Raw genomic sequence first — 24,905 nt, 5'->3', positions numbered from 1 at the left:
GTTCATTAGTGCCACATTGCCATGAAGGATTAGCCGCAGAGCTGTTCGTGTAGAACATAATATAAAAATTGCACATCTCATCATTTCCTGTAGACCTGCAAAAGGATATATTTATTGTCAATAAGAATTTTAAATAGTTGGGTTTATTTAGTTTGCTTCTAATTATGGTATACAAACTACAATTTCAATAGTACATTATTAATTTACAAGAGGATCAGAAAAAATAAGGTCATGTGGCACATTTTTTTAATGAGTGAAGGAACTTAATGGACTGTCAATCATTAGATTCATACAAATGCTACAGTCAAGTCCCTTACTAAGTTGTATATTTTCTGAGGACTAATTCTTTTAAGTTTTTCCTACATAAAAATGTAGTTCCTTTCAGACCTTGTGGTCTATAGGGCAGATGATGTAAAGGTCATCTGTTTCTGTGGCCTCTGGTTAACGATGGTGTTATGTGGCAAGTATAATGAAAACCGCCTTTATTTTTCCCCAACTAACAACAGGTATCCATTAGAGCGGGTTGGACTCAGAGGTGCCCAAAGATCACAACATTAAAAATTCCAGTCTTCACCAGGAGTCAAACCTGGGATTCCCTGGTGCGGAAGTCAAGCACTTTATCACTCAGCCACCCTGCTGCCCCCTCTTTACTTGTAAACCTTAAATTAATGATGATGACTGGAAAGAATCCTTTCATGACTTGTTAAACACAGTATAAATACATTTAAAAAGAATGAATAATAAAATAATTATTGAACTAATGGTTAAATTATTATCAGCACACATATTTAGAAAATAAATACAAATGAGGTGAAAATACAATACAAAGTCAATACACTAACCCAACACCCAACAGTATGATCCATTGAACTTGAGTTATAAGTACATCTAGCAGCCTACATAGGAAGTGAAAACAAAAAGAAATTAGCAAATAAATATCACACATTTGTTTACCTATGAAAGAATGTGATGTCTTGGGAATAGCAATATTTTTTTAATGATCATTCAATGTAAAAAAAAAAACGTTAAAATGTGCAGTGCCTTAAAGTGTATACTCTCTAAAGAGATGGAATAGGTTGCCTAAAACAGACATGAAAACCAATCACTTAGTATACAAGAAATAAACAAGTAGTTAAACATATGAATATAACAATATAGTTTGTTTTTTAAAACATAAAATATCAGTACGTTCTAGACATTGCTTTAAAAGTGAACTTTTCTTATAAAAATTCTTAAAAAAATAAAACAATCTTACTTTTACCAATTTTCTAGAGCAGGGGTGGGCAACCTTTTTGTATCGAGGGCCACATTTAAAAAAAATTGGGAATGGCGGGCCGCATATACGATTTAAAAAAAAAAATTGAAGTTGTCTTTTTATAAAAAACAACATCCCTGCAAATATACAGTTGTACATATTGTGCATCATTTTACTTTTTACACTCGTGCATAATGTTCCGGAACTGTGGAACTAGCTTACTTGTTGTTACCCTTGTGACTGCTGTCAAATAAAAGTCGAGCAGTGATTATACCTGTTTAGGTTTTTAAAAAATGCTTATTCACTGAATGAGACAATATATGTTCCGAAAGTTAAATGTAGGGACGAGCTAAACCTGACATTGTTTAGCATCACCAGATTATGCTGACCATGTCCTTCAATGGTGCATACTAAATCAAGGGATCCGAACAACACTCTGACCCCAAAACACTTCTATAGAACAAAAACTATTTGGAGAACTGCCAGATCTGGAAACCACTGCGCAGTTCATCTCATATTACTGATCTGAACCCTCCAACATCTAAAATGAGAAAGAAGAAGAAGAACAGATGTATGTGTACCAAAATAGTGTGAACAGCATCAAAGTTTTTTTTAAGTGTGGAAATACAGCTTCTGGCACCCATAAGACTCCCGCGCAAGTACTGACTGGAGATTCTATTTGCCAAGAGTCATGTCCTTTGGAACTGAATCAGCTTCTGTGATAAATGGTGAGCAGATGGTATTGAAAACTGGTTCTTGAAGCCTTAAAATTTGCTTTTATAAATTGCACAATTAAGGAATCTAAATAAGTGTTGTACTTTTAACCATTTCTCTAGAAATATTTTCACCTTTCAGGAAAGGAAAATGACAAAACTTTTCTTTAGCTAGCTTGTAGAAATGGGAAAGCCTTGTTTGAAAAGATTTAACATGCATTTGCATTTCATATGCAAACAACCCATTGCAATAGATATTATGAAACACATGAAATCTGTCTTCCACTCTTCATTACAACTATTGGTAACAAGGTCACGGTTAATGTGTTCCAAGTAACATAACATAATTTTCTTATCTGCCTTGCCCATTCTTACCTATCAGATACATTGGATTTTTTTGTTCCTAAATCCTAATTACCTGTGGTTAACAACCCCCTTGCCCTAATAAGCACTATTACTATGCAAATTTCTTTGCTGTTTAGAGTTTATGGTTGGGATATATACAAAATAATAATAATAAAACAACAACTATTTTTCTCCTTCAAAGCACGAACTCCATCAGTTGTTACACTTGTCATCTTGTTTCAAGCATATCCAATACTCAACACAGTTCTTCATAGCATTGAATAAATACTGGCATGAGATTGTGTCTTTGACTGAATGTATTGATGTATAGCCAATTAGCTTAATCTTAGTTTACTTAACACTTTTTATAATGAAACAGTTTCAATAATTTATATAGATATTATTTTTAATATATTTGCATTTTAATATGTATGTACTGTGGGCACACCTGATTTCTGTAGGTGACGGCGGGCCGCATAAAACACACCGGCGGGCCGCATGTGGCCCGCGGGCTGTAATTTGCCCACCCCTGTTCTAGAGAATGAATGTGATGTATTCTTAAATGATTAGGTCCAACAATTCAATTTTCAACAAATAAAAAAAACACATTAACTGAAAATTTCATTATAGAATAATGAATGTATAACAAAAAATAAATGTAGTAGGAATTCTAAAAACATACCAAAGCATCTCCAGGTTTGACTTCAATAATATCTTTCACTGGGTAAAAAGCCTATACAAAGGATATAATAGACAGTGCTCGATATTGTCTTGAAAATATTGCTTAGTCTTTTTTACACATAATTTCTTAATGTTAATATAATATTGTCAAGCTAACTCACTAGTGGCCATTGTGGATTTCCTTTGCCAATCTTAGGAAAAGAACCATTGTGTTGGTAACCAGTGATGACTCGACCTGGAACAATCGTTATGGTGGAAGAGAACTGAAAGGCACAAGGCTGTTACCTAGATCTAGTTTGAAGACCCTAATCCATTTTCTAGTTAGTGTGTGAGACATGAGGAAGTGAAGGAAGTGAAATAGTTTATCTTGAAGAGGAGAAAAGAGAGAAATTCTAACTCTTACCTAATCCATGAGAATGTGTTCTGTAGGCAAAGGGAAAGATACTCTTGTCCATTCTGAATGTACAGCTTATATCTACAGGGTACACTGAAATTTAAAAAAAAAATGTATGTCCTTGGGTGTTTATAATGTTTTAAAAAAAAGATTCAATTATTATTAAATTTCATTAAACAAAAAAAAAAGCTTTTTCTTTGGAATAATATCTACTGAAAATAGTCTATAGAATTTAGGAATTCTTACAATTTACATGTGGTGGGATGGTGAAGCCAGCAGACAACAAAAATATACCAGCAACATACTGGGGCCTAGAAGTGAAGGTTGTAAGTAAGCATTAAAGAGTATATAATAAGAGAAATAGAAAAAATCCTTGATTAAATTAACTAGATTTAGAACAATTTGAAGATAGAACTTTAAAAAGCAAAATGTTAATTATGCTAAGAGCCTTCAAATGCTAAAAGCGTTTAAAAATATAAAACAAGCTGTTGAAAGACTTCTGAAGATTCCAGCTCCCATGGTATCAACGAGGCGGATCGGAAACATTTATTTTGTGGAAAGTGGATTTGCAAGCAACAGGTGAATATGGTCCCCATTGAGTTCAAACAAGCCACCACACTATTCCACAAAGAGGCTGCCATAAGAGAGAGCTAAGGGCAGGAAATTGAGCTAAACAAAAACTATAGGTAGAAATATTTCTAATCGCACAGACTTATTGTTAGTCTAGATCTATTACAAATTTAATTACATGACCGATCCAAACTAATTGATACAATTACACTTAATATAAGCTTGTTTTTTTTTTAAAGTATTTTTATGTATTTTTCTTGTGTAATATTGTTTGTTACTTTACTTCTGAATTGTCTCCTAGTAACTTTACTCTTGGTATTACTCCAGTAATTGTAAACATTCATTTGTTAGAAACTAAACAGCTCTATTTTAGACCTGATCAACTTATAATGCTAAGATTAAATAGAATTTCAGTTGTATGTTCCTATTGGATTTCTAAAAATTTCTTTTAATAATTTTTAAGCTCTAATGATTTGTTTGATTTCTAAATTAATTCCATAATATTAATATAATATTATAATTCCAAGGTATTTTGAGCTTTGAGATATTGGTTTTGAATAATAAGGATAAGCAGTTTTCATTTGTTTTGGTTATCTCTATTAATAATAATACTAATAATAATCTTTATTGTCCTTATGGAAATTTGTCTTACAATTTGTGCATTACACCAAACAAAAACATTATAACTATAAGAAACCAAAGTGTACATTCACACCAGACGCACTCATAATTTACATGTGACAAAGTTTATACCAGATTGTTCTTATTTAATGATTTGATTGCCAGGGGAACAAAAGAGTGTTTGTGTCTGTTTGTCTTTGCTATCGGTGTCTTGTATCTCTTTTGTGATGGTAAAATCACAAAATCCTGACACAAAGGGTGATTCTTTATTTCGAGGATCTTGTTAGCTTTTTTATAGATGTTTGTCTCAAACAACTGACCAAATGGGGTTTGTTTCTTGCCAATGATTTTACCAGCAGCATTTAGGATTCTATAAAGTTTATTTTTATTTTTAATGCTCAGATTGCCATACCAGGCAGTGATATTGAAACTTAAAATATTGCAGATATGAGCGTGATAAAACATAGCCAAGGCCTTTTCGCTAACATTAAACGAGGACAGTTTTCTTAGTAATCATAATCTTTGCTGCCCTTTTTTGCTGACATAATCAGTATTTGCAGTAAAATTTAGTTTATTGTCTAGGATAGTACCAAGGTATTTAAAGGTTTGCACAATTTCAATAGTCTCTCCAGCTACAGAAACAACATCATTTTCCTTCTTTTCCCTACGAAAATCGATTATCATTTCTTTGTTTTTTTTTACATTTAATAATAAAAAATTATCTTTACAGTATTTTTCAATGTGTTCTATTTCTTTGAAATACTCATTTACGTCTGAGCTCTCTGAGAGCAGGGCAAGAAGAGCCGCATCATCAGCGAATTTTGTGAAGGAGCAAAAAGGACTATCGGATTGAAAATCATTGGTGTACAAAATGAACCACAATGGCGATGTCACAGCCCCCTGGGGCGCCCCTGTGTTAACTATGCATTCATTTGAAATAACATTGTTTACCCTCAGAGATCTCTGGGTCAAAAATTCATTAGCCCATAGTATTATGTATGGACTAATCTTCAACGCTTTCATCTTTTCAATCTCTCCCTAGATATAGCTTTTGTTTTTTAAACGGCAGTAGGTAGGAAACTACACATATTGAAATTTCTTACTTCTGATGTGTTGTGTAAAATTTTAGTCCAGAGTGATCTTCAGGTTCTGAATCTGAAATCACAAAAGTAGTAAAGCAAAAAACTATCTTGACTTGATATAAACATCAGTATATCTTTATTCTTTACTAAATGTTCTTTAAAAACAAATTCAAACATGTGAACACAAAATTTAAAAAATCATCAACAACTCAGTGACTTAAACAAAAAAAATTCAATTTAGATTAACCTTAGAAAATAAAATGTACCTTTAAAAACTTGAGCATAATGTACTTGTACAACAATAGTTGGAATGGAAGTTTTACTGCCAACTCTCAGACCTACACCTAAATAGAAAAAAAACAAACTTTGGCATAATTTACTTATAAAACAATAGTTTTAATTTACTTATTAATAATGATAATAAAGCTTATCTTCGAGTCCGAAGATTAGTGAGGAAGTTTTACTGCCAACTCTCAGACCTAAATATATATTTTTTTTAAATCTATTATAGCTCTATTTTAATTTCCTAAACATTTTTTGTTCATTTTAAGTTCACATGGCACTAAGAAGCTGCAACACATATCAATGCATCAGTAAAGCAGAAAAAAAAAATCCCACACATTCTGGTCTTCATGCACCAGTTTATCAAGTAGCAATCAAATCAAAGGTGTAGAAAATAAAAATATTAATACAAGTTATTACTGTTATATTATATAAGGGTCTTTAGTTAGATGATGACCTGGAAGTAAAGAAAATGTTGCCTTAATGGTTTCAATAAAAACATGTAGATACCTAACTATAGAACTAAGGAATAGTCTTATGTATTGTTACTATTCCTGGCTAGCTTAGACCACTGAGCTATGAATGTTTTTGTGGCAAAACCAAAGCTGTAAACATCAAGTTGTCACTAGAAATTAGTTAAGTCTGATAAAAAGAATTAGCTTATCGTTAAAGGGTTTAACATGTATAAATAAATGGATGGATTATAAAACCTCAGTCAGTCTTCCCTTGTTCAATTCATACAAAATGTGGTTTGATAGAGCACAATGGCATTAATAATTAATTAAATAATTCATCAATGCAAATATTTATTTTAAATTTTCCTTACCTTTGGGCATGACAGTTGGAGGAGCATTCTTAGCCCAGGCAAACATTATTGAGGACTGACCATTTTACACATTAGTGGACAGTTCCTGTTGAGTAGAGTAGAATAGAAACTTAACATCCACCAAACTTTTTTTTCTAAAGATTATTTCTTTTATATTTAAAACTTTTACATTATTCAAATAAGTCAGACTAAAAAAATAATAGTTGCTTTTAAAGTATGGAGAGCTCATTTCACAGATTCTTCTTTTCTTCTTCATCGTTCTCATTGTTATGTTGGAGTGTTCATATGACTAGACCAATACATGAGATGAACTGTGCAGTGGTTTCCAAATCAGGGAGCTCTCCATATAGTTTTCTTTCTATTGGGGTGATTTGGGGCCAATGTCTTATACGGGCCTCTTGGTAGAGAGAGCAGTTTTGGAGGACGTGGTCGGCATTTTTTGGTCATACTACACATGGGCAGATTTCACTGGTTCCAATTTTGAGCTTCCGGAACATGTGTTGTCGCATTCTGTTGTGTCCGGTCCTGAGTCGAAAGATTAGACGTTGGTCTTGTCGGGATAGCTTATAGTAAGCGTCATCTTTCTTGTGATTTGGATGAGAACTCGTCCATTTCTCATTTATTTTATCTACAATTAATTTCTTCATTTCTTCTGGATAGAGTACAGAGTTTACTTGTGAGTTAGTTCTCCCACTCTTGGTGAGTGTGTCAGCCTTCTCATTTCCTGCTAGTTGTATGTGAGATTTCACAGATGAATTTGACATAAGCATTGCAATGGTTTGAAATGAACACAAAAGATTTGCAAGACCATCAAATAGCCCTTTAAATTGACTTTTTGATGTTTAGTTTTTATGAATAGTTTATGGAAGTCTCAAGGAAAAAAAAAAGTGCCATTTAATAATGTCCACCACTTAGAAAGCCAACTATGTTCCAGTAGGGGGATTTATATTTATAAAAGAGAAATATTTCTTTAAAGACAAATAAAGGTAGACTAACTAGGAGAGAAAAAGACATCTTAAGATCATGTCCATTTTTGTAAAAACATTGTTGAAAACAAAGTTCTGTTGATTAATTGTACATTTTTGTTTGTATTATTATTTGTATTATTTGTATTAAAGAGTGTTGGTATTTTTGTAAGAGTGTTGGTATTTTAAATAACTAGAAAATTGCTCAAAATATTAAGAAGTCAATAAGCCTTTCAGTAAGTCTCTTTTACTGAGCTATGCCATTGAAAGAATCCTCTTAATGTCTCCAATGTATTCTGCTTCTTGAGAAGAAGACTCAACTCCAAGGTCTTTGTGTGCAAATAAATAACATCAAGTTCATCTTTTCTTAAAGGAGAAAGCTTCATTCTTTTATAAATTGCCTTTATATAGTGCTTGCAAAGCATGCTTAGTGCACTACTGTCAAATTTCTTGTATGGACAAAGGGGGGGGGGGGGGGAGAGAGAAGGTATTATGGAAGTTTTCATGCTGCCTTTAGGCAGTCAGCAAACACAAAGCTCAGTTGGGATTCAAGCAGACACTGCTAAGATATAATAATAATAATAATAATAATCTTTATTATCCGTAAGGAAATTTGTCTTACAATTTGTGCATTACACCAAACAAAAAACATTATAACTATAAGAAACCAAAGTGTACATTCACACCAGACGCACTCATAATTTACATGTGACAAAGTTTATACCAGATTGTTATTATTTAATGATTTGATTGCCAAGGGAACAAAAGAGTGTTTGTGTCTGTTTGTCTTTGCTATCGGTGTCTTGTATCTCTTTTGTGATGGTAAAATCACAAAATCCTGACACAAAGGGTGATTCTTTATTTCGAGGATCTTGTTAGCTTTTTTATAGATGTTTGTCTCAAACAACTGCCCGAATGGGGTTTGTTTTTTGCCAATGATTTTGCCAGCAGCATTTAGGATTCTATTAAGTTTATTTTTATTTTTAATGCTCAGATTGCCATACCAGGCAGTGATATTGAAACTTAAAATATTGCAGATGTGAGCGTGATAAAACATAGCCAAGGCCTTTTCGCTAACATTAAACGAGGACAGTTTTCTTAGTAGTCGTAATCTTTGCTGCCCTTTTTTGCTGATATAATCAGTATTTGCAGTAAAATTTAGTTTATTGTCTAGGATAGTACCAAGGTATTTAAAGGTTTGCACAATTTCAATAGTCTCTCCAGCTACAGAAACAATATCATTTCCCTTCTTGTCCCTACGAAAATCGATTATCATTTCTATGGTTTTTTTTTACATTTAATAATAAAAAATTATCTTTACAGTATTCCTCAATGTGTTCTAGTTCTTTGAAATACTCATTTACGTCTGAGCTCTCTGAGAGCAGGGCAAGAAGAGCCGCATCATCAGCGAATTTTGTGAAGGAGCAACAATAACTATCGGATTGAAAATCATTGGTGTACAAAATGAACCACAATGGCGATGTTACAGCCCCCTGGGGCGCCCCTGTGTTAACTATGCGTTCATTAGATATAACATTGTTTACCCTAACCCTCTGAGCTCTCTGGGTCAAAAATTCATTAGCCCATAGTATTATGTATGGACTAATCTGCAACGCTTTCATCTTTTCAATGAGTAAATGAAGTTGTATAGTGTTAAAAGCTGATGAGAAATCCATAAAGAGCAATCTTACATAAGTGTTCGGTAAGTCCAGATGTTTGTAGACACAGTTTAAAATATTTAGGATGGCATCGTCTACACCTTTACCCTTTTGGTAAGCAAATTGTAAAGGGTCTAACTTATTACAAAGATCATTCAGAAGAAACATTTTAACCAATTTTTCTAAACATTTAGACACAATGGAAGTAAGTGAAACAGGTCTATAGTCATTCATTTCCTTCGGTTTGGAAACCTTTGGCACAGGTACAATTATAGATGACTTCCACACAGGTGGTATCTCATGGTTTAGTAATGAAGTAGAAAAAATATCTTGGAAAGGTTCAGCTAGTTGTTCAGCACATTCTTTTAAGATTCGCCCTTTTATTCCATCAGGCCCACCAGCTTTCATTGGGTTGACGTTTTTGAAAATGTTACAAACTTGCTCTTTAGTAATCGCTAATTCTAAGCAGTTGTTAACATTGACATCCTCAAGGGCTTTGAGTCTTAGATAATTAAAATCTTTCGTGTCGAAGTGACAATAGAAATCATTTAACTCGTTGGCCAATGTTTTTTCGTCTCTTGTAGCAAGATTATTTTTAAATTTGACTTGTGCTCCTGCCATTTTGTTCATGATGCCCCACGCCTGTCTCATGTCACTTGTATTAATTGAGTCTTCCAGCTTGGTGCGGTAGTTTCTCCTCCCTTCCTCAAGAACGACGTTGAGATTTCGTTGAGCAATTTTCCTTGTCTGTCCATCGCCTTTCATAAATGCTCTTTTCTTTTTGATTATTGCCCGTTTTATTTTTGCAGTGACCCATGGTTTATTGTTGGGGTATATCTTGATGCTCTTAGTACTGACACACATGTTTTCACAGAATTTGATGTAATTTGTCACTGCGTCGACCCATTCTTCCAGATTTGAAGTGGTCTCTTTGAACAAATTCCAGTCAGTGCAGTCTAGACATCCCTGTAGTTTGAGAATATTGTCTTGTGTCCATTCTTGTACGTTTTTTTGAATGATTTTTCCTTCTTTAAGTTTTGTACGGTAAGTAGGCAGCAGTTGTATTGTTTTGTGGTCCGATGATCCTAGTGGTGGCTTTTCACGAGATGTGAATGCTCCTTTGATGTTACAATAACATAAGTCCAGAGTTCTGTTTTCTCTTGTCGGACATGAAATCAATAAAATCCAACTGACCATTGTTTTGTTCTGGGGGATTTACTCCTGGATGGTTGTGAGATCCTCTGGCTGCTTCTTCAAGAGCTGGATTGGGTGGAAGTGGAACACTAACATCTTTGGGAAAGTTATCTCCTGTCAGTGGTGTAAGTTCATTGAATTTACAATCTCCTGATGAGTCAGCTACAGAACTATTTGTGTAGAACATGATGTAATAATTGCACATCTCATCATTGCCTGTTGACCTGCATCAGAAACTATCATTAGTAAGTGAACAACTCATCATTTCCTGTTGACCTGTACAAGATTAAAAGAAAAAAATGTTTTGAAAATCAACAATAATACAATTGAGAAGAAAAAAAGTGTTTACTTAAGGTTTAAAACTGAAAGAGTTTTATCCTCATTATTTCTTTTCTTTACCAGATGTTTTGAGACTATCAGATATGGAATCAATTTAGACTGGTTGAGAAATGGAATAGTAAAATACAGAAATTTGTGGAGTTCCCACTAAGACTAAAACTGTTCAAAGGGTATGGATTTATATTTGTAAACATGTGATAACTTTATTTTTAAAGAAGTATCATTGTGGGCCAATAGAATGTAGACAAATGAAACTCCTCTTTAAATACATGAGGCTTAGATGTAAAAATTGATCTAAAAAGGAAAACTTTTTAAACAAAAATTTTTTGTTAAATAACCTAAAAAACTGCTATTGCAAAAAAAAAAAAAGCAGCAAATTAATATGTGGATTCATTTTTTTTGTTTTTAGTATCCAATTTTTTTTAGTGGTTTTTGTTGAATATTTAAAAAAAAAAAAGCAACTTTGTATTTTAAGATTTATGACTAGAAAGTAATTCAACCTCATGTACTAGATAAAGAAGTAAGAGTAGCTTCTTCAGCCATAATGATCTTTCTTAGAACCAAAGCTATTCAATAATGATAATAATAATAATAATAATTTTATTTATAAAGCCCTGTTAACAAACAAAATGTAGGCTCAAGGCGCTGTAATAACATTACAAACACAAACATGACAGCTAAAATGACAGTTAATCTAAAAAAGTTTAAAACAGATAGGTCTTAATGTTCTTCTTAAAAGTGGTGTAGCATGTTGTCTGTCTGAGATCAATGGGGAGTGAGTTCCAAACCTTTGGTCCGTGAACTGAAAAAGCCCGCAGACCGTAGCTTTTGAGGGAGAAACGTGGCACTATTAAAAGCGTTGAGTTTATTGAGCGCAGGGCTCTCTGGGGGACATATGGAGTAATCAGTTTGCTAAGGTACAACGGCATCTCGTTGTTATATATACACTGATGACAAAGTGTGGCGACCTTGTAATCGATTCTCGCTTTCACAGGAAGCCAATGGAGTGTGCGCAAGAGCGTAGTTGTAGTAGAATCTTGTCTAGTTTTTTTAAGGACTATTCTAGTGGCGTTGTTCTGTATACAATGCAGCTTGGCTATTTTGTCATCAGGTATACCTGCTAGCACGGTGTTGCAGTAGTCAAGGCGGGAGAGTATGAATGCCACAGCTAGCGTTTTTGTTGACTCCGTTGTTAAATATGGTCGGATCTGGCCTAATCTGTGCAGCTGCAGATAAAGACCTTTGCAGAGCTGACTTATGTGTGGGTCGAAAGATAGTGTTGAGTCGAAGAAAACTCCAAGATTCCGCACTACATGGACAAAAGGAACATGGCAGTTCATGATAAAGAGAGAATCTGTGCTTTCAACTTTTGAGACATTGTTCCTAGTGCCAATCTTAATTATTTCTGTCTTGTCTTCATTCATCTAGAGTTTATTTTCAACCATCCAATCGCTCACCCTTGCAATGGTACCACTGATTTTCTCTGCCAGATGCGACACCTCTGATGGTACTGATGAATCATATAACTGTGAGTCATCGGCAAAGAAATGGTATAAGATGCCGGTTGGCTGTATGACACCGCTGTAAGTTTACACTTGCAGACTTTTGTAAGTTTACACTTGCAGAAAATAAATCAAACTAATGCTGGTGTCACTAGTAGTGTCAATATTAGAACTAACTCACTTGTGGCCATTGGGGATTCCCTTTGCCTATTCATGATAAGTCCCATTGTATCGATAGCCTGTGATAACTTTGCCTAAGTTTAAAAATAAAAATATTTAAGTTTAAATATTTTTTATTTTGGAGTTTATTTGTTTTAGGTTAAAAAAAAAGATAATTTAAAAATTATGTTTTACCTAGTCCATGTGTAATAGACTAAAACAACACGAGCTTCAATAAACACAATGTTTTTATTGTCCATCTTTATGCTCTTTACTCCAGCCACTTGTTCTCTATACTCTGACTTCCTTTTACACACAGTTCCTGACACACTGCTGTTCACTCAAGCATGTACACTCAAGGTCCACTGGTCATTTCATACACAGGCACACACACTGCACTACCAGCCACGCAAAACACATACACTTACTATCACAATGAGCATGTGTTCTATATGCAAAGGGGAATATACTTTTCTCTTTTTGGAAAGTATAGCTGATATCTACAGGATATGCTACAATATGCTATAATATACAAAGAATAGCAAACAGTTTACATTTCTCAACAATTCCAAAAGACCAGACATTAGGGCTCTTACATTTTATGGTCAATAAATAATTTTGAAAATTATGATTACTTCCCTTACATTTAATCATAGACATATCTCTCTTACAGTGCTATCACATACTTCTCTAACACTTAATCATATATCTCTCTTACAGTGCTATCACATACTTCTCTTACACTTAATCATATATCTCTCTTACAGTGCTATCACATACTTCTCTAACACTTAATCATATATCTCTCTTACAGTGCTATCACATACTTCTCTAACACTTAATCATATATCTCTCTTACAGTGCTATCACATACTTCTCTAACACTTAATCATATATCTCTCTTACAGTGCTATCACATACTTCTCTTACATTTAATCATATATCTCAATTACAGTTTCATCACATAGATCTGTTACACTTTATCATATATCTCTCTTACAGTGCTATCACATACTTCTCTTACACTTAATCATATATCTCTCTTACAGAGCTATCACATACTTCTCTTACATGGTTCTCTTATAATGTGCATGTCTGTTGAACTGTTACATTGTTACCATGAAATGTCAATACTTACATGACACTTGGGGTGGAATTTGAAACCAGTAACTAGCCAAAAGAAATATTCCAGCCACATACTGAGGCCTAGAAGTTGGAGCAGAAAGAACGGTTGTAATAAGAGTGTTGACACTTCAATAGAAATGATTACACAAATTAAAATACAAGAGTAAGGGTTTAAAAACTTACTTCTGAAATGTGGTGTATATCTTAAGACTTGAATGATCAGTAGGCTCAGAATCTACATAAAATATTAAGAGTCAAAGTCACAACACTACAGGCTATATTAAGTAGATAGAAGGTAATTATAATAATAAGTCCAAAGATGAAGGAAGAATGCAGTATTTCATGAGACAGAAAGTAAGTGACATTCAAACACAAAACAAAGTAGTTGAGTAGTAACATCAATCAACAATCTTTTAGTTAGGTGAACTTTTAGCTTTTGTAGCCATTGTGTAGTTATATAATATGAATATTTATCTAGTACTCCCAATTCCAAACAAGCTGCAGCAGTTTCAAGCCACAAGAGATTGAGGGAAAATCCTGAGAGAACTCTATAAAACTTAAGAACTAACTATGGTATTCTTTACAACAGTTTAAGTTATATTAGCATGACAGGTGCTGGACTTGGTTGATACAAGCTATTAAGGATGTAGTAACAAATTCGTACAAGTGCTTCTTCTTCCTAGTGCCATTAGAGAATGGAATGGGCTGCCTGAATCAGCCAGGAAAACCAATGACTTGGCAGAGTTTAAGCCATTGATTAACATGCATGACTAAATTTACACATAAAATGCATTGGATTCTTCAACTTTAACTTGTTTCTTCAACTGAATTGAGATAAGCATTTCTCAGAATAACACTTGCAAATTCAAAAGAGAGACAGTGAACTATGAGATCTGTTTAGATCTCCTGTCTTAGAATGAGTCAGGCATGCATATTACAGTAATATATTAACATTGTCAACACAAAGTAAAAGTGTGACTGACTTACAAATATAATATTCCTCATCTTCAACAGGATAAGCTGTACATAAGTAGGCATCAGGCTATAGGGAAAAAAAAATTTAAACAAATTTAAACTATGCAAACAATATTGGAATGTGAAGGTCACATGACTTTCATTATTATTATTATAAAAAATTATTTTGTTTTTGCAAGAAAATAAATCAGTATAGAATAACAATCATCATGTTTTATTTATTATTATCTATATATAGTTATAACCCTGCCATGCACACCACCATTCAAGTAGTGCAGTAGGTGTGCACTGTTAGAGACTAGACTGAGAAGGAATGTTGACATTGAAAAGAAGAGAACCAAGTCCCCGCCCCACTCCCTCCCCAAGTCTAGGGCTGATGAACAACCTATGCTCAAGACATATTGTTATTATGTGTTTGTGATGTCCTGTGAATTAACATGTGAGCAGGTCAGGAGGCGCAAGAGAGACCTTTTCTCTCTGCTCAACATTAAATTTTATAACAGTAGGCAGATGTTAGCGCTACTGGGTGGGCTCAATCTGTGCACCTCGGTCTGCGACCAAGGGGCTAGAGTCGCCTAAGTAACCAGACAACTAGACTACACTAAACTAACTAAATTTAAAATGAAGCAAGAACAAAAACTTTACTTGAAATACTAAAAATAAAACGATACTTTATTTACATGAAAAATAAATCAATAATAATATATATATACACTAACCACTACAACTGAACCCAGAAATTAACTAAAACCCTCTAAATCTACGCCACTACCAAACACCAACAAACTAACCAAACCAACTATCTACAAACTGATAAAACCAACTATCTAACTAAATCACTACAACTACTGTGTACTATACTAGACCTAGACCTACTAGACACAAACACACTACAATAAACTAGTCTAGATCTACAATATTCTACTACTACAACCAACCCATAATACTAACACTAAAACAAGAACACCTTAGTTAGGCTTAGTACCTTAGCCTTACTATTAATAATAGTATTACTTCACTAAGACTAAGAACAAACTAAAGTTACAGTATAAGCCACTAAGCCGACTAAAGACTTTCTGATAGGGAGAGAACAAACTGTAATAATAAATGGCTCTAAATCAACACCGATAACAGTAAACTCAGGTGTACCTCAAGGTACAGTCTTGGGTCCACTACTATTTTTAATTTACATAAATGATTTACCAAATTGCATTAGTTCAGGAACAAAAGTCAGATTATTTGCAGACGATTGCATAATATATAGAACAATAAAAACAACACAAGACACAGATATTTTACAAAGAGAATTAGATGAATTACAGAAATGGGAATCAAATTGGAGCATGTCTTTCCACCCAGAAAAATGTCAGTTGTTAAGAGTAACAAAAAAACTAAAACAAATTAATTCCACTTATCTTATTCATGGCAAACCAGTATCACAGACTAAAAACGCAAAATACCTAGGTGTTATAATAAATGAAAAACTATCATGGAATCCACATATTGATGAAACTACAAAAAAATCAAACAAAGCATTAGGATTTATTAAAAGAAATTTCTATAAATCAAATAAGAACATAAAACTAAAATGTTACTTAACCTTGGTTAGGCCAATAATAGAATATGCATCCTCCGTTTGGGACCCCTCAACTCAAGAAAACATTAAGAAACTGGAACAGACACAAAATAGAGCAGTGAGATTCATAACAAACGAATATTCACATTTGACTAGAGTAACACCTTTAGTAAAATCACTAAATTTAGAAAGCCTTCAGGACAGAAGGCTCAAAAGTAAAGTAGCAATCATACATAAAACACTGAACCATAATCTTCAAATACAAAAACAAAATTTAATAAAATACTCTGAAAGACACAAAGATAAAGGCACATTCCTCGTCCCATATGCTAGGACAAATTTGTACAAATACTCCTTCTTCCCTAGTGCTATTAGAGCATGGAATGGGTTGCCTGAGCTAGCCAGGAAAACCAGTGACTTGGCAGAATTTAAGTCATTGGTTAATATGCATGACTAAATGCATGACGCGTAGGACGTAATCATCTTCTTTTTTGAAGTAACGTCTGTATTATATAAGATAAGAAGATAAATCCTTTTTTTTTCCTGACAATCCATTCAGATCAGATCTAGTCAATTCTAGTCTAGCTAGATCATATAATTAGATCGATCTTATATTATAAGAATATTAGACTGTCTAGAGTCTAGTCTATATAGAATAATATAGATCTAGAATCTAGGTCTACCATCTAGATCTAACAGTGAGTAGGCCTAGTCTAACCTGTTTCTAAGAAAAAGAAAAGGATTTTTAAAAATACGTTTAAATCATAGCATGATAGTAAAGGCTACTATAGAATGAGATCTAGATCTATATAATCTAGATCTACGTATAGATTATAGTCTATATTAAGTATATAGATCTAGATAATCCCGCCCTCCCCTAGGTGTTGATATGGTGCGCAAAGGTGCACGCGTTCAATATAATAAAGTATCATTCTCCGCCATGACACTATTGGTTGTTGTTTGTTTATTGCTGACTGTGAACCTAGATCATAATTAACATGGTGGCAGCGGTGTATTAATGATCAGAGGTAATCATTAATAAGTATATAAAGGTTTATTGTTTGCAATAATAAATAGGCAACAATTCAAGGCTACGCCGTGCAATGGCAGCTAGAAATTTCCTTCCTGTACCCGAGCCGCTCGAGGTAGAAGGAAACATGGCCGCTAATTGGCAAAAGTTTCACCGGAGCTGGCGAAACTATGAGTTAGCCACTAAATTGTCGGAAGAATCAGAGGAGGTCAGAGTGGCCACCTTTCTAACAATTATAGGGACAAAAGCGATGGACATATATGAAGGTCTTGAAATTGAGAAGGGAAAAGAAAGAAAGATGGAAGAAATATTGAACAAATTTGAAAGTTTTTGCATTGGAAAAACGAATGAAACTTATGAGCGCTATGTGTTCAATACTCGTGAACAGCAAGAAGGCGAGGACATTGAAAAGTACATAACAAATCTGAGAAGACTAGCAAAAACGTGTTGTTTTGAACGCCTGGAAGATAGCTTGATTAGAGACAGAGTAATTCTTGGTATTAGACATGAATGCCTCAAAATGAAATTGCTACAAGATAGTAGTCTCACATTGGAAAGGTGCAGAGACATTTGCAGAGCGTACGAGACCGCCAACAAACAGTTGAGACAAATACAAGCCGACCCTCCAATCATTGAGAAAGTATCAACACCTTCAAGAACAAACATTCAGAAAGGTAAATGCAGGTATTGTGGTACGATTCACGAATACATTAAAGAAAAGTGCCCTGCATGGGGTAAAATGTGCCTAGCATGCAAGGGGAGACATCATTTTGCTGTAATGTGCAAAAAGAAAATTCAGCAGGTGTCAGATGATATGTCTAACGATGAAAGACAGATACAGTCGGACACAAGAGATGATGTCATGATGGTAAAAAATGAATGGGTGATGTCTTTGGAGAACCACAAAACGAAAAGGATGACAGCAGTTATGACAGTAAATGGTCACCGTGTAAGGTTTCAAATGGATAGTGGAGCTGATGTAAATACCATCCAGGAAAAATACGTAAATAAGAATCAGATAGAAAAGGCAACGCAAAGATTACTAATGTGGAATAAGACTGAAATGAGACCCTTAGGGAAAGCCACTCTAACGACGAGAAATGAGAAAACTAACGAAACATTTGAGGTGGCATATATAGTTGTACCAAATAATCTAGCATGCCTTCTAGGTCATGAAACTTTAACAAGAATGAAGTTAATCAAAGTCAATAAAGATAGGTTCATAGCATCAGTAGTGAATAACCAAGAAGAAGACTGTAGTCCAAAGTTTACTGGTGATTTGGGTGACTTAGGAGAAGTGTCTTTAAAGATTGATAGCAGCATTAAGCCCAAGGTTCTGCCGTGTAGAAAGATCCCTATTGCTTTACAAGAAAGAGTTAAGGAGGAGTTAAAGACCCTAGTGCAGAGAGGAATCATAGAACCAGTGATAGAGCCTACAGAGTGGGTGAGTCAGATGGCAATTGTGGAAAAAGCTAATGGAAAAATTAGGATCTGCATAGATCCACAAGCCCTGAATAAAGTTTTACTAAGGGAATTCTATAATCTTGCTACTTTAGATGACATATTGGCAGATTTGAACGATGCCAAAATATTCAGCAAATTGGATGTGCAAGAAGCTTTCTGGCATGTCAGACTAGACACAGTGTCATCTAATTTGACAGCAATGATAACCCCTTTTGGTAGATACAAATGGAAACGATTACCATTTGGACTGAAAGTGAGTTCAGAAATTTTTCAGAGACGATTAAATCTAGCACTAGAAGGACTGAAAGGCTGTTTCAATTACGTTGATGATATTATAGTGGTAGGAAGAGGAAGAACGAAAGAAGAAGCACTCAGAAATCATGATATTAACCTAAGAGAGCTGATGAAGAGATGTCAAGAAAAGAAGATTAAACTGAACCATGAAAAGTCTGTTTTTAGAACAGCTGAAATTAATTTTTTGGGTCATATTATTACAGAAGCAGGAATAAAACCAGACCCGAACAAAGTATCTGCGATTTTGAGTTTGAATGCTCCAAAAGATGTTTCATCAGTCCGAAGATTCTGTGGCATGGTTCAATATCTTGCAAGATTTGTTCCAGACTTGTCGACAGATTTACAGCCCATAACAGAGTTGGTCAGAAAGAACACACCATTTGTTTGGTCTGATCAATGCACACGAGCTTTCAACAAGATAAAACAGAAAATATCGACTCATGGCACATTGATATATTTTGACCCTAACAAAGAGCTTACATTACAAGCAGGTAGTAGCCAAAATGGGTTAGGAGCAGCGTTATTACAAGATGGCAGTCCAATAGCATATGCTTCTAGATCATTAACTGATACTCAGAAAAGATGGGCACAGATTGAAAAAGAATTGTTAGCAGTGGTTGTTGGTTTGGAACGTTTTGACCAGTATACGTATGGCAGGACAGTTATAGTTCAGAATGACCATAAACCACTGGAAAACATCCTTCAAAAACCACTCAGTTCTGCTCCGAGAAGGCTACAAAGTCTAATGATGCGTCTTTATCGTTACGATATCCAGTTTCAATATGTCAAAGGCAAAAATTTGTTCATAGCTGATACTTTGAGTAGAGACCCATCAGAGGAAAAGAGTGATATCCCTGATGTTTGTGTCAATACAGTGGGACTGGCAATACCAGATGCAGTGCTGGAGAAAGTCAGAATCGAGACAGAGAAAGATAGAACATTGCAAACACTTATTCAGTATATCCTAAATGGATGGCCAGACAAACATAATAGTTTACCTGAACTCAAACAATATTTTTCACTTAGAGACATGTTAACATACGAAGACGGACTCCTGTTGAAAGGAGAACAAATAATCATACCGATATCACTTCGCAAGGAAATAGAAGAAAAACTCCATGCAGCACATCTGGGAGTAGACTCAATGAAAAGAAGAGCAAAAGAAACAGTTTTCTGGCCTGGATTATCAGCTCGAATACAGGAAATAGCCAACTCATGCTACATTTGTCAGAAAAATAAACCAGCAAATCAGAGAGAAGAATTAATACAGCACGAAATAGGTTCTAATCCGTGGGACAAGATTGGAATTGATTTATTTCAAATGTGTGACCAACAATATCTAGCCATAGTGGACTATTATTCAAATTTCATAGAGGTAGAAAACATGCAGTTGACAACAACACACGCAATTATAAAGAAACTGAAAGTTTTATTTGCAAGATATGGGGTGCCCAAAGTTTGTATATCTGATAGCGGACCTCAGTTCACATCGGAATATTTTTCCAAATTTATGATGGAATGGGGAGTGACTCATTTGAAATCTTCTCCAGGACACCATCAATCCAATGGAAAGGCTGAGTCAGCAGTTAAAATTTTGAAGAACATAATGAAGAAATCTAGAGAATCAAAGTCAGATGCTTATGAAGCTCTTCTGGAATTTAGAAATACTCCAAGGCAAGACACAAATCTAAGCCCAGTTCAGATGTTTTTTGGTCGGATGACTCGAACACTGATACCAAACAAAAGGAGTAACATTAAGATTTCTACATGTCAAGAGAACATTATGAGAAGGAAAGAAAAACGTCAGATGAGTGTAAAAACATCTTATGATAAGAGGTCAAGAAATTTAAGTCAGCTGAAAACTGGACAGATGGTCTATTTCCAATCTCCTAATGACCCTACATGGAGACGTGGAAGAATCCAGTCTCAAGTCAATCAGAGAGCTTACATTATTCGAGGTGACAATGGTGCAGTGTACCAAAGAAACAGAGTACATATTAACCCGAACAGAGAAACAGAAGAAGATATATTTCCCGATACTGATAACAACATACAGGACAATAGAACTCAGGATCAACACGTTCGCCACTCATCAACTCATCATTCCCTGCGACCAAGGGATCAGTTGAAGAAACCGACAAGATTCAATGACTATGTGTCTTAATGAACTATTGAATGTTGATTTTTAAATGTGATATGTTTCATATTGATTGAAGCGTATACATGTATGTTATGTTTAGTTGTTTATGTTGTGGTTTTGTTTTATTTTTTTTCCTATGATACTCCCCGAAATGTTTTATTTTTTTTTAAAGAAAAGGGGATGTTGATATGGTGCGCAAAGGTGCACGCGTTCAATATAATAAAGTATCATTCTCCGCCATGACACTATTGGTTGTTGTTTGTTTATTGCTGACTGTGAACCTAGATCATAATTAACACTAGACCTAGATCTACTAGACACAAACACACTACAATAAACTAGTCTAGATCTACAATATTCTACTACTACAACCAACCCATAATACTAACACTAAAACAAGAACACCTTAGTTAGGCTTAGTACCTTAGCCTTACTATTAATAATAGTATTACTTCACTAAGACTAAGAACAAACTAAAGTTACAGTATAAGCCACTAAGCCGACTAAATCCTTTTTTTTTCCTGACAATCCATTCAGATCAGATCTAGTCAATTCTAGTCTAGCTAGATCATATAATTAGATCGATCTTATATTATAAGAATATTAGACTGTCTAGAGTCTAGTCTATATAGAATAATATAGATCTAGAATCTAGGTCTACCATCTAGATCTAACAGTGAGTAGGCCTAGTCTAACCTGTTTCTAAGAAAAAGAAAAGGATTTTTAAAAATACGTTTAAATCATAGCATGATAGTAAAGGCTACTATAGAATGAGATCTAGATCTATATAATCTAGATCTACGTATAGATTATAGTCTATATTAAGTATATAGATCTAGATAATCCCGCCCTCCCCTAGGCATTCGAGGACACATCAGTTTACCTGGTTGACCTAAAAACAAAACATGCGCTGATCAAACTTACTCTAAGTATCTTTAATCTATGTAGTCTATTATCTCTATAGTCTATATATAACACAGTCTGACAAAAGAAAAAGGCCCCAAAGTCAGTACTGAATATTTTTTCCGGGGAAGGGGCTAAAAAGCTATGATAGCTTGTGAACTGTGTTACCTATACATCTAGATTCTCCAAGCCACCTAGTTGACCAAAAAAAAACAACGTATCTTAGAGCACGCTCAGTGTCTGTTGCACACATACAAAAAAGCATCAACGTTCTAGCATGCTTAGTGTGTGACCTAATTAACGGCTTGACCGATCAATAATTGGCTCCTCCCCCTTTTCTCTCATCATTGTTGTCAATAAAACTAGAGCAATGTTTTGGGGCGGTGTAGATGGCCTGGTATACACCTGTGTGTTGTGCTATTAATGAACTTTTTCTAATGTGTGTTGGTCTGATGGCTGTGATTGGATTGAGTCTTGAGATTTGTTACTTGATAGTATCTTCCCCTCACCCAAAGAAATTTTAAAATACCATATCTACATTCTATATCTCCCCCTTTCTTTTTATTTTAAACTAATTTAAAAAGAGAGAACTATAGTATTTGGATATAATTACTATTATATTGATTATAAAATAAATACTAGATTCATTATTAATTTATTAACATATAAAAAACGAGACCTATTGTTATAGTGATAAAAACGACTGGTCTTTTTTTAAACCTCTATGCGTCATGCATTTATTCTGCAACCCAATGATGATTTGAATATGATCACCTAAAATTTTGGCCGCAAATAATAGACATTAACAACTACACGTGCTTCTAGAGTCTGCCTAACTTGAAAGCCTAGGAAGATTTGATTGGTTAGTCTGTGAAACACGCCTTCCGATTTAGCAAAAACATCACAAGGTGTTATGTGCATTTTAACCGTGACCTCCGTGTATGTCGAAGGCGCCGTTTTAACGCGGAATACGGCAACTTTTTACTCCGCCCCACTGTGTAGTCAACTGTGCTGGTAGGAGGTGCTAACAAAGGGGAAATGCGTGGTCTTTTTTTCAGGACGCAAAGTTGTTTTTTTAATGCGTATTTTATTTTTTAAATCAGTTATAATTATACAGTTTAATAATAAATAATTATCTTATAGTCAATATTAGAGCGGTATTATTAATAGCTTATATTAGAATAGTCACAAGTAGATCTGAAATTTACAAAAATCCTACACACACGTAACTGGTGCAGGCTAGATCCATTTTTCAAAAATAGGGCGGGGTAAGACACATTTGACCTGTGTAAAAGTGTTGGCCTCATTCAGTCGTACAACGACTAAGGTTAATCTCGCAGAACACTTTTTCGTGTATATAACTGTAGAGCCCTATAGTGGAGAGACACTCTAGTCCACATTTTACGCATTAACCCTTAAGGCGCGTGAGGTAGTTTAGCCTCCATTGTTTATGCACTCATTGTAAAACAGCTCAGCACTTTAAGGGTTAACAGGTGGCCTATTTCGCTTTATTGGTCTATTTAGATGAGCTGGACATTTTTCGTATGGCACGCTTTTCTTCCAGAGCTGAGGCACGTGATTTTTTACTGTCCATACATTTCTTGGTCACCATCTCTCTCCGCGTAGTGTTCTAGGGCTATGTCTTCCCAGTATCAATGTTCACTGTTTTGAGGTCCCGTTTTATCTTATCTTATATAATAATACAGACGTTACTTCAAAAAAGATGATTACGTCATACACGTCATGCATTTAGTCATGCATATTAACCAATGACCTAAATTCTGCCAAGTCACTGGTTTTCCTGACTAGGTCAGGCAACCGTTTTATTACACCCAGATCTAGATTTTTCATTGACAGATGTGTTATTTGATCGCTAGACAACTCAACGCTATTAGTATTACGCACAAGGAAAAATACAAGGCAGTCTTTTCATCATATATAGCAACTAGTCGACGTATCGAGACATCGACTATACAAGCTAGGTCTATCTGACCAATCCAACACATTAATGGTTTACTGTCCAACTTTTAGTGTTCAGTCTAGGGCAGAGAGAGGGGGGATGTGAATGAAAGTGTTACATTTTTTTTCCCTAGGGTTGATTACCCGAATGCTCTGATACAACAAAAAATTACAACACACTAGCTATTGCAAACACGAAACATTCAAATTGCTGCAGTTAAAGTACACATAGCATCGAAGCAGTAAAAGGGATGACTATTGATATAAAGTAGCTAATTGGACTACTGTCAGTTTATCAATCAGGGCTGCATGTTGTATTTGAGAAATATCACTATTTTTATGTTTCTGGCTTAGCTTAAGCCTTCGCTCACTGATTGTCAATGTACATTGAAAATACACTTCCACTGGCAGTAAGCCTATTTATGGCAGGAAGGGTTAGGTTTCAGCAATCAACTCAAGAAAACATTAAGATAGGCTGAATTGATATAAGCTATGTAAGAACACTTACAGTTACAAATGATGATACATAAAGTAAGCTTAAAATAGTTTCTCAATTTTTTGAGATGACAAAATAGTTTTAATCGACTTTGATTTGCTTTGCCTTAAAAAAAAGTGGTTTATTGTGCTGTTATTCATAGTATGCGAATAGTAGAATATATGCATCTGTTTGGAACCCCTCAACTCATAAGAAAGTGAACAAACTGTAACAGACACAAAATAGAGCAGCGAGATTCATAGCAAACGAATATTCTTATTTGATTAGACAACACCTTTTGTAAAATCACTAAATTTAGAAACCTTTAGGATAGAAGACTTAAAAGTAAGTGCTTTCCTTGTGCTATTAGAGCATTGA

General features: G+C 34.5%; 1 protein-coding gene across 3 annotated transcripts; it reads right to left on the bottom strand.

Moving 5' to 3' along the window:
- Positions 1 to 22,327, bottom strand: LOC129922795 (probable peptidyl-glycine alpha-amidating monooxygenase pamn-1). 3 transcript variants are annotated; one of them, XM_056010117.1, is made up of 13 exons: positions 22,115 to 22,255; positions 14,699 to 14,753; positions 13,895 to 13,946; positions 13,725 to 13,792; positions 12,609 to 12,681; positions 10,587 to 10,862; positions 6,770 to 6,854; positions 5,928 to 6,005; positions 5,683 to 5,734; positions 3,635 to 3,699; positions 3,398 to 3,481; positions 843 to 896; positions 1 to 95 (listed from the first exon to the last, which is right to left on the bottom strand). In XM_056010117.1, exons 7-12 carry the CDS (start codon positions 6,813 to 6,815, stop codon positions 889 to 891), a joined length of 333 nt encoding a protein of 110 aa, XP_055866092.1. In that variant the 5' UTR covers positions 6,816 to 6,854; positions 10,587 to 10,862; positions 12,609 to 12,681; positions 13,725 to 13,792; positions 13,895 to 13,946; positions 14,699 to 14,753; positions 22,115 to 22,255; the 3' UTR covers positions 1 to 95; positions 843 to 888. The 3 variants fall into 3 exon arrangements, with proteins under 3 accessions (XP_055866092.1, XP_055866094.1, XP_055866093.1); XM_056010119.1 differs by lacking the exons at positions 1 to 95; positions 843 to 896; positions 3,398 to 3,481; ... (3 more) ...; positions 6,770 to 6,854; positions 22,115 to 22,255 and adding an exon at positions 22,262 to 22,327 and having other exon boundaries at positions 10,592 to 10,862; XM_056010118.1 differs by lacking the exons at positions 1 to 95; positions 843 to 896; positions 3,398 to 3,481; ... (3 more) ...; positions 6,770 to 6,854; positions 22,115 to 22,255 and adding an exon at positions 22,262 to 22,327 and having other exon boundaries at positions 10,592 to 10,810.
- Between the last annotated feature and the right edge of the window lie 2,578 nt (positions 22,328 to 24,905).

Source organism: Biomphalaria glabrata, chromosome 14, assembly GCF_947242115.1.
Source record: "Biomphalaria glabrata chromosome 14, xgBioGlab47.1, whole genome shotgun sequence".
NCBI classification, from domain to species: Eukaryota; Metazoa; Mollusca; class Gastropoda; family Planorbidae; genus Biomphalaria; species Biomphalaria glabrata.
Note: the sequence above shows the minus strand (reverse complement) of the source record. Positions and strands in the feature narration are given on the sequence as shown.